The 10,276-nt window shown below is 53.8% G+C and overlaps 1 protein-coding gene across 2 annotated transcripts; it reads right to left on the reverse strand.

Moving 5' to 3' along the window:
- Positions 1-277: 277 nt before the first annotated feature.
- P2RY2 (purinergic receptor P2Y2) lies at positions 278-10,276 on the reverse strand. Of its 2 annotated transcripts, XM_048295172.1 has the most exons (3): positions 10,098-10,175; positions 2,351-3,474; positions 278-2,234 (listed from the first exon to the last, which is right to left on the reverse strand). In XM_048295172.1, the coding sequence occupies exon 2, from the start codon at positions 3,468-3,470 to the stop codon at positions 2,394-2,396; it is 1,077 nt and encodes a 358-aa protein (XP_048151129.1). In that variant the 5' UTR covers positions 3,471-3,474; positions 10,098-10,175; the 3' UTR covers positions 278-2,234; positions 2,351-2,393. The 2 variants fall into 2 exon arrangements, with proteins under 2 accessions (XP_048151129.1, XP_048151130.1); XM_048295173.1 differs by having other exon boundaries at positions 278-3,474; positions 10,098-10,276.

The following is a 10,276-nucleotide window of genomic DNA, read 5'->3' on the forward strand; positions in this document are numbered from 1 at the left end:
TTTGTCATGCTCCAAGGGGTTTTGGTGCCTGTGAAGCCCTGCCATGGCCACAGAGCTGTCTCTGCACCTGGGTTTTGACAGAACTGGTGGCATCAGCCCCATGAAAATCCTGAATCAAGAGTGGAGATTGAATTCACCGAATTAGATGGAGATCAGGAATCACAGAGGAGGGGACAGCTGTACCTGGAGATTAAAATACATCCACAACATTCAACAACCCAGTTCCTAACCCCAATACCCATCTTTGCACATAGCAGAGGAGACGGCAGAGAAGTGCTCGTAGTAGAAAGAAACTCATTTACTATCACAAATCCGAGGTGTTTGCACGTTACAAAAATAAAAATGTACAGTCACTGTCATAAAACTCACCTATTTTTCCTCTCTAGTGTAAGTTAGTGCTTTTACAAATAAAAACAAAAAACCAAGTCTGGAGCTAGATTTCCAGCTGGTACCTCTCCAACCTCTCTGCATCCAGCCAGCGGGATCACTTGGGGATCAGGATCACAGAGGGACCCCCCTGATGGCGCTGGCAGTGCTGCCCAGGGTGGTGGCTCGAAGCCAGCTCAGAGGAGGTGGCATTTCCAAGCAGGACCTCAGGAGGGAACTTTGGGCATGTTTTTGTTGAATTATTCAGAGCACGTAACGAGTCCACACTGCTTTTTGGCCAAGTGTGGGAGACTGGGAAGGCCTGGCCTGCAGTGACGTTTGTACCAGTTCAGTGCCCCGGCTGAATTCGTTTCTCCCAGTTATTTGTCTCGCCCCAGTGACTGCGCCATGACCCTCACCATCAAGCCAAGCTCCCTTCACAAGAACAAAGGAATAAAGGTGCTGCCATGGTGCAAGTCCGGTCTTAACCCAATCCTGTCCTAAACATGCTCGAGGGTGGGATGAACCACCCTACAAATGTCCTATTTGTCTTTGCTGATGGTGCCTTTCTTTGCCTCCTGTGGTTGCGACATTGTTGGTTGGAACAAGAGCTCTCCATTGGGCGTGGGACCACAGGAACCTCCCAGTTAACCCTAAATGGTCCCAGTCACCTGTGACTGAACACAACCGGTGACATTGCGACGTGGCTTTGTCTCCACCAAACCACTTCACAAGAAGGAAGGATGGGAGAAACTAAGGAGTGTTCTGAGGTCTTGGTCTAAGCCAACATCAAACGTGTTTGCCTAGTCCTGAAATAGAGCTTTTACAGAATATGACTCGTCCAGTGCTGCAGCCCAAGCAATTTTCGTTTTTGGGGGGAGGAATCAGCATCCTCCTGGCAGGGAGACCATGGACCTGGACTCTGGGCTCTCCAACCCAACAGCCACAGAGAGAAACACCAAGAGCACCTTCTGGTGAAATGTTTTGTGGATATTTTTTCCAAATCCAGGATCCCAGAATGGGGTTAAGCTCAGCACCACTTGCAGCTCCTCAACCCAGGGTGTAGCGCTGGCAAATGTTGTCACCTCTGAGGGACAGCAGTGGGGACGTGGCAGAGCTCAGCCAAGGGATGAACACTGGTCTTTGCTGCTGGGCTGGAAACATGAGTCACCAGGAAGGGGGTTAAAAACAAGACATGAAGAGCTCACCTTAAATTTTAATGAGCTGGAGATGATTATTAAAGCCAGCAGCTGGAAGCTGTAGGTCCCTAAAAGCTTTTAAAGGGTGACTGTTGCTGTTGGGAAGCACTAATGGGTTTTTTGGAAGATGTTGGCCCCACTGGAGAAACCTACAGGGGACTTGCTTGATGGTACCAGTAAACTCCGGTGGGCTGCTACCAGTGTACTCCGGTGGGATGGAATGTCCATCAGCACCCTGGTTAATGGGAAGCCAGCCCTCGGACAGGAGCTGGGAATCCCATCTCTGCTCTGCCAGCTTGAAGCTGGGAGAGCATTTCTTCAGGGATGCAGAGCTGTGGGAGACCCTTTCCCGCTGTGGGTGATACTTGTCCTTGACGTTTTCATCAAGCTGTTCAGCAGAACTGCAGCTGACTCTCCTCATCCACCCAAAGCCTTTCCTGCCTTGACAAGGCACGGACGAACTCCAGCTCCCCCTGTGCCAGGCAATCTGCAGATGGAATTCTTTAGGGGCACCTTTCGCCTACAGCGTTTTCACTTTGGAAGACGATTCAAGGCACTCAGGGCATGATTTTTTTCACAGATTTGGTCACCTCAGCGTTGATCAGAGGGGCCGGCTGGGATGCAGAGCCAGAGATCAGGGTCTGTGTGTGCAACCACAGCTGCATCTTCCTGAAAAAAATACAACAAAACAAGCAGAGAAGCACGTTTGACACAGACCATGCTGGAGTGGGTGCAAGCCCAGGCACCCCAAACACCCAAAGCCTCAGGCCCCAGAGCATCCTGACCTGCCTTCACACCTGGGATAAACCCTTCTGCTGCAGAGCAGGCCTAGGATTTCAGATCCTTGGAGAGCGTGTCCGTGTCACTGCTGGTTCCCAGGTGACTGTTGGGCACGATGCCCAGTGCCACCTCGTTCTGAGGCTTCCCTAGCATTTTGTTGCCCGCAAACTTCATAAATCGCTGCCCTGCTAAGAAATACAAAATGGGATCCAAGCAGCTGTTGGTGCTGGCGAGGGGACGAGTCACCTTGTAGGCTAAATTGATGGCATTGAGGGTCTCACAGCTCAGGTCCCAGCTCCGGAAGGAGTAGTACAAGGTACGAGTGACATGGAAGGGAAGAAAACAAACAATGAAGACCACCAAGACGATGATGATCATCTTCACCGACTTCTTTTTGGAGCGGGACAGGCGGGAAATGCCCCGGGTGGGCTGCAGCAGCCGCCGGGCCATCAGGCAGTAGCAGACGATGATGATGAGGAAAGGGATGCAGAAGAGCAGCACCAGCATCACCGAGCTGTAAATGACAAACTGGCCAAAGAGGTCCTTGCTGGACGTGTCGTGGCAGGTGATGGTGTCACCCTTGATGCTGGTGGTGACGAAGAAGAGCACGGGGGACTGGCACACCACGGTCACCACCCACACCACGACCGACACCCTGCGGGCGTGGCGCACGTGGCCCCACTGCAGCGACTTCAGCGGGAAGCAGATGCCCAGGAATCGATGGATGCTGATGCACAGCAGGAAGAGGATGCTGCAGTAGAGGTTGGTGTAGAACAAGAAGCGGACGATCTTACACAGCCCCACGCTGAAGGGCCAGTTGTCCCCCATGGCGTAATAATACACCAGGAGGGGCAGGGAGACCACGTAGAGCGTGTCGGATATGGCCAGGTTGAACATGTAGGTGGTGGAGGCGTTCCAGGTCTTGATCCTGAAGATGAAGGAGTAGAGGGCCAGCAGGTTGAGAAAGAGCCCCACCACACACACGATGCCATAGGAGACGGGCAGCAGGACGTATTTGAAGTCCTCATCAAATACGCACTTGTAGGGGTTGTCATCTGTGCCACCAGGGTCCAAGGAGCTGTTGGTGACTCTGGTCCAGGCTGGAGGAGTCATGAGGTTCTCCATCACCCTGTGGGGAAAGCAAAGAGGCTGTAAGGACAATGGCTCAAGAGGGCAGCACATCACTGACCACAGACACCGTGCCCTCATGGCGTTGGTGACACAACTGAGCGGTCCCTGGCATAGAGGAATTATGGTTACGCGGATGAAGTGAGTCTTATTTAACCTCGTTTTGCATCTGGGGCACAGAGGAAGAACTGAGCTGCTCTAAAGTCACCAACAAACCCCAGGCCACATGTCAGAGTCCACCTCAGGTGTCCTGCAGCCCAGTTCAATGTCCCAAACCACCCTTCCCACCAGGTTCACACAGAAACTTGGTCTCCTGCATCACAGAACAGCAAAGATGCTCCATTCTGTGTTTAACCAGCCACAAGAAGTGACTCAGCTGAGCACCATTAAGAAATCTTGCTAAATCCCAGGCAGAAAGGATTAGAAAGTGGAATTTCAGCAAGCAGTCCTCATGATTGGCCCCCATTTCAGAAGTCTTCAGCTCCTTCTGGTAGGGCAAACCTCACCACAGCTGGAGGCCCTGTAATCAAACCTAGCCAAAAGGAGTGTGTTCTCCACCACAGGGACTCTGCCTGGGCTGGCTGTTGATGAGGATGAGGGGTCTTTAATGGGTTTAGTGCTGGGCTGATGGTGGCCAGGTCGCAGTCCTGCTCCCTGGCCCTGATCTCTGCTTGTGCAAGGCTGGTTTCTGCATGGGACTGATCAGCTGAGAGGAGAAAAAGGGCCTTGAAAGGGTCTCTGCAGACACACAGAGCCTGGCCTGTCTGTGAGGAGGGACAAGGGCCCTTTTGTGCCCTGGGCCCTGCTGACACTTGATCTCTGAGTGAGTCCATGGGTCAGGAATCAAATTAAAATGCATTTCCTCCCTTCCCGTAAGAGGAGCCGGTTTGATGTCCCTGCTGCTCCCTGCCTTACGGGAAGCCTGCGGAAATGGGGGTTCCAGGGAGATGAATCCAGCGCAGGAACTCAGGACCGGGAGCTCCTGCATGACAAAAGGTCTGAGGAAAGGCACCCTTGGAATGAGCGTGTGGGATGTACCCTGACCCAAACCTCACCAGGATTTTAGGTGGAAAAAAGCAATCCCAGCCTTCTCAGGTAAAGGGCTCAGCTCTAACCTGGTGCCACCATGCTGAGGGACAGTGTGACCGTGCCCCTTCTTGCAAAACAAGCGCCTGATCCAGAGCTGTGCTGCCCCTGCCTCCAACTCAGATCCTGTAGGGAAGGAGGCCATGACAGTCTCCTCGAAGCTGCCAGCCTGGATGATCTCTCACCAAAGTGAAGCACTTTGGTACTGAAAAGCACCTTGACAACTCATTGCTGAGAGAGAAGGGATGAGTGATGCTTCCAGCCCATCACAAGGGGATAACTCCAGTCCTTGCTCCAGGGGCTGGATCACACAACCTGTCCAGATGTGCACTGACACGATCCCTGATGATGCTTCCCCCATCCTGCTGCTTTCCCCTTGGAGCAGAGCAGGAACAGTGCTGGCTGAGGCTCAGTTCCCTGAGGACAGGGGGTGGAAGCCACACGCACACTCGCACCCCGACTAACCTGCAACATCTGCAAAAACCCCAATATCACTTTGGGAACCACTCTGTGATGAAAATCGGAGCCAGCACTGATCTTGCTCTGTCCTGGCCTCGAGGTTTTGCTTTTCCTGCACTCAGTTCAGCTTTGCCCCCAAGTCCTCAGCGGCATGGATGGAGAGGGTTAACAGAGCTCTGGCAGATGGGAGAACATTTTCCAGCTGCTGTTCTCTGCAGTTTCTTCCTTCCCTGTGAGCTTTGCAGATCTGGGGCCAACCAGAGAGAGGTTGCCCGCAGACCTGGCAGCTGATGAAAAGGGTTGGACAGGCCACCGTGACCGAGGGAAGCCACACAAGATGCCCTAAAAGGCACAGGGAAGGGTTACAGAGTTCCAGAGGCTTCAGCCTGGCATGGGATTTCTCCATCTGCATTCCCTCTCTCCCCTGCAGACAATCCACCACTGATGGGGGGAGATCACCCCAAACTCCAGCCCATCTCCCCACAGGCTCCTGAGACACCAGCAAGAAAACCCAAAAGAGGGTTTGAAACCCATCCCTAAGCCAAGGTGGGGAATCTCCTCCAGCTGCCCAGCGAGGTGCCAAGTTCCTCATCTCCACCTTCAGGACAAGGAACAAACAGTGTTTGCTGGCTGGTTTGAATGGAGCCTTGTCCTTGCTGTCGTGCTCTCCCGTCTTTTCCTTCTGGGAATGCAAAAGCCTTTCTTTTTCCTTTTTTACCCTAGTTTTGCCCAGAATCCCTAGGACAAAACCTGCTGTGTGTGCCGGCCCTGTGGCTGCAGGCCACCCCCTCACTCCAGTCCCGCTGCATCCGCAGGGAGCGAGCTGGAGAGGCCAGGGCCAGCCAAGGCATGAGAAGGCACAAGGGCTGGCAGCTGGCACTGCCCTTTGCTCCAGTTGTGACACCCTGAGCCCCCGGCAGGGACGAGGGGAGGGCGAAAGCAGCAGCGATCCCTGAGGGTGCCAAGCGGGATAAAGACTTCTGTGATCACCGAAAGCAAACAAACCACGATGCTGTGGTGAGAACCACCTGCACCTGTCTCATCACTTCATCTCCTGGCCTTTTTCCGAGGTCACAGTGGGAAGTTTTTTCTCTGGCATTGGATGCAGGTGACTATGCACAGCTTTTTGTGTGCCCTCCAGCTATCCACATGCAGTTTCCTCCATGATGAACCATGTGCAGGTTGCAATGGCTGGACCATCTCTCTCTCTCTGCAGTGTGGCCTTGGACCTGTTTATCCCATGGGACATGGGAGTTTTTTCCCAGAAAACAGGTACCATCAGTGCCAGTGGATGAAGGCAGCACGGGAGAGGAGCCTGGTGATGAGAGGAGCCTGGGCAGATTAGTGCCCTCAAATAAAGTGCCCACAGGCATGTGCATGTGAAGTCAGCATCCCAAAATGCTCCTGTAACTGTATCTGCCAGGGATATTTAGATCAGCCAATATGGGAAAGGAGGGGGCTGTCACGGGAGAAGGTCACGGGCACTTGAGGGATGGCCAGCACTCCATAGGGAGACCACAGGATGGGCACTGAATTGCCAAGTAAAGGCCTTGACTCCTGATTCCTGCTCCATTTTTCAGCATTCCCAGTGCCCTCCCAGACGTGTTTCGTGCTCGGCAATTTGCCAGCAGCAGCAAAGTCACTGAAGACAACAAAGCACAACCAAACCACGGCTGCGATGAATACGTTTTCACAGCGGGCTGATGAGGTTTAATTGGCCTTCCCAAATAATTAATGTCGATTAATTTACCAGCAGGACTTCACAGAGGCGGCCCCTGGTTCTGCCACAGCTCCCGTTGTTTTATGCTGGGGGCTGAAACCACGATCCACTCACCGCATCTTCTCCCTGACTCCCTTCCAAAGGACACACGGAGAACGTGGGTGTTTTCCCTGCCCTAATTCGGAGGCATTTAGTAGACTCATCAAAATCCTCGCTCGGGATCAGGAGCTACTCGACACTCTGGGAAGCAAACGACCTGGAATCGTTTTTCACTGCTCTGAGACTGTGGTTCAAACCCTCTGTGAGCAAAAGCAAACAGGCGGTGCGTTCGGATGCTCCCGCGCCTGGCCGCTCGGAGCCACGAGACAGGATCCGGCCGAAATCTGAGCCTGCCCAAACTGCCTGGTTTGCATCTGCCCTTTCCCTTTGGATCCTTTCTGCCACGGTGACCTTCAGAGCCTTTCTCCTCCGGGCTGGCCCCAGCCACCAGCGTGGGCTGAGGACATCCCCAGCTGTCCCATCTCCACCATCCCCAGCGCTTCTCTCCAGCAATCCCAAGGCAAGACACCTCCAAGGTTCATTTCCAGGATACCCAAGCAGCTTAAGGGGCTTTATCCATCTTCCTGCCAGGCAACATCCCTCCTTTATCCCTGATGGGTGTGATCTACCCCTTCCTCCATCCCCAAAACAGCCAGAACACCTCATTTAAACCAAAACCTTGCAAAGAATCCATGCTTCTGTCCCTACAAAAATGCACCTTTGGAGGGCAGCTCCACTCCAGAAATGGAGCTTCCCCACTGAAGCAGCCACATGCCTCAGTTTCCCTTCCTGTTGCTAGGCTGAGAAATAGCAGAGTTCAAGTTGTTTTCTCCACGAAAAATATTTTTCTGGGGGTGTTTTGGTTTCCTAGAGGGTTTGTCAGTAACTTGATCCAAGCTAAAAAGGGGAGAGAGAGTCTGGACAAAAGATATAATGAGTTTAAAAGAACCTTATGACTTTGTTTGGAGGTCAAAATGTTTTGCTTTGAGACAAATGACTTCTGGGAATTTCTGGTTTTCCCCAAGAAACTCCCTGAATTCCTCCCTGAATCAATCCCCCTTCCAGCCCTCGCTTCCCAAGGGGTACCAAAACCTCCTGCCTTGCTCCACACCATGGGAAATCAATTGGGATTAACCAAATCTGTGGCTTTCAAGTGAATTAAAAAAGCATTAAAACCATTGGTGACAATGGTAATGAAGGCCACCTTCATTCAGTTGAACCTGACTCAATTCCCAGCCTGGCAGGGCTCTGGCCATGGATCCTCCTGGAAGCAAACATCAACCCTGGCCAATATTTAATCCCTTCACCAACACTTTCCTTCCTGCTTCAGCAGAGGTGATGCTCCCTGCCTGTTTTTGCCCTGCAGCATCCCATGGGATTGGGGTGGACCTACTTGAGCCCTCAGACCTCGAGTTCTGCTTATGCCATGGGGGAAACAGGGCATTTGAATCCTTTAGGTTTCCTGGAGACAGAAAGGTGGTGTTTCTGTCAGGAGTTTGACTTTGGTTTTGCCCTCCATGACCTTTTGGTGCTCACTGGAGGAAGCAACAGTCAGAGTGGGGGAGAAGTGTGGGACCAGTTTCTGGTCAATTTGGTAACCCTACAAGCTCTGTATCTGGGGGAAAGAACATTTCCAGGGACACCTCCCAGCCTCCTGCCCACATCAAGGGAGTCACCCACCACGAGCACAACCACCCTGGGAAAACCAAAGGCACTCTGGGGGACAGTCAGGGTAACACAATTATCAGGCTCCAGCATGGCACCACCAGCAAACCCCACACGGGCTGGGCTTTGGGGGATAATGTTTTGCTCCACAAGGAACATCCCATGGAGGCAATAGGGCCTTTGCTTCATGGGTGGTTCCCACTCAGTTGTCAGTGGGGGCTGCTCAGCACTGAGGAGGGAGCCCGGCGTGGCCGGCAGCACGCTCCGCTGCCAGAGAACTATTCATGGCTTTGGCTTTGTGTCAACAACCCGAGATAAAAATCGCACTGGGCAGAGACAGGACAAAGTCACTCTGTGCCATGACAGTCAGAAACCCTTCTGGGCCTTTTATAACCCACTAAGCCCTGGGACACAGCCATGCTTCAGGGCTCAGCACTTTTTGGGGTCTCTCCCTTTGCACTGGAGCCCCTTAACCCATCAGCCACCCTTCACTTGAGGGAAAACAACAGGAATTTGGTGGTAATGAAAGGGCCCAATTTTGGCAGCAGCGACCACGAGCCAGGGCCACCATCCCCCAGAGCTGGTGGCCCTCCAGAGCCAGGTTTGCTGCTCCTCACCTCGTGCACAGGAAGGCAGTGGGTTGCCAAATGGCTTTTGCAATAAACTGATAAGAAAACTGCAACAGAAAGAGAAATAAGATGTTTTTCCCCTAAAGTTGTTCCTGCATGTCAGCCAGTGCCCATCTCTGGGATGAAGGGTGTTTTGGGGGTTAGGAGCTGCTAGAAGGAGTCAAACGGTTTGAAATCAGAGTATCACCCATTGCAGTGTAAATTAAAACACTCCCAAAGAAATTACACAGGGAGCCCAGCACGCAAAGAGGTGGAAAAACATGCGGAGCAAAGCAGGGAGTCAGTTCCACAGCTTTAACCAGAGGTGTGTACGGGAAATTCCGGATAAACAGCAAGTGAATTCCCCAGGGAAGGGAGAAATGAGCAGCAAAGATCATATTGTGAATTAATGCATTAAAAATCCAATAATTCAGGCAAAGAGGAGCAAAAGGAGCAGGAAGCTTCCCTGAGTGCCCAGTTTGAACCATTTGTGCCAGCACCAGCCCATGCCAGTGACTCCCTGCTGGCTGCTGGTCCCACTGCCCTCTCTTGGGGCACTTTGGGGCTTTTGGGGCAGTTTTAGTGGCAGTACGGGCAGTCTGTGGGGTGGAGAGGAGGAGAGCAGGAGAGCCGGGGTTCAGCTCTGTCCGTGCACTGCCCCACTCCCTGCTTTGGGTGCTCTGGGACCCTGTGCCACCCGTCTCACCCGTGTCACCCGGGCAGCAACAAGTGCCACCACCATGAGTATGTGCGTGTGTGCGCACGGCGGGAGGCGTGTCCCACCCGTGTGTGCGTCCCCTGTTCATGTGTGTGCATGTCCCCTTCACCCCTGGGCGTGTCGTGTCCCCCCCATGTGCGTGTTCCCCCACCCGTGTCCCCACTGCCACCTATGCACGAGTTTCCCACAGGACTCCGGGTGTCGTCCCCTGTCCCTCCCTGTCGTGGGCAAGACAAGCACCCCCACATCCACCTCTGGTCCCCCCGTGGTCCCCCCACTGTCCCTCCGTGCTCCCCCCGTGGTCCCCCGCCCGCTGCGGCCGCGCTCACCGGGCGATGCCGAGCCGGGGGCTCCGTGCCGGGCTCGGTGCCGGGGGATCAGCGCCGATCGCCCCGCTCAGGAGGGCGGCGGAGGCCGTGCCATGCCCGGCTCTGGTCCTTCCCCCGCCCCGGTGCCGCCGCTCCCGGCGCGGCCGCCGCGTGTGAGCCGGGCCGGAGCGGGCGTGGGG

The sequence above is a fragment of the Corvus hawaiiensis genome, chromosome 2 (genome assembly GCF_020740725.1).
Source record: "Corvus hawaiiensis isolate bCorHaw1 chromosome 2, bCorHaw1.pri.cur, whole genome shotgun sequence".
NCBI lineage: Eukaryota > Metazoa > Chordata > Aves > Passeriformes > Corvidae > Corvus > Corvus hawaiiensis.

What these genes read in the sequence shown, in the direction of transcription:
- P2RY2 (XM_048295173.1), bottom strand. Translation starts at nt 3,470, where the DNA reads ATGGAGAACCTCATGACTCCTCCAGCCTGGACCAGAGTCACCAACAGC.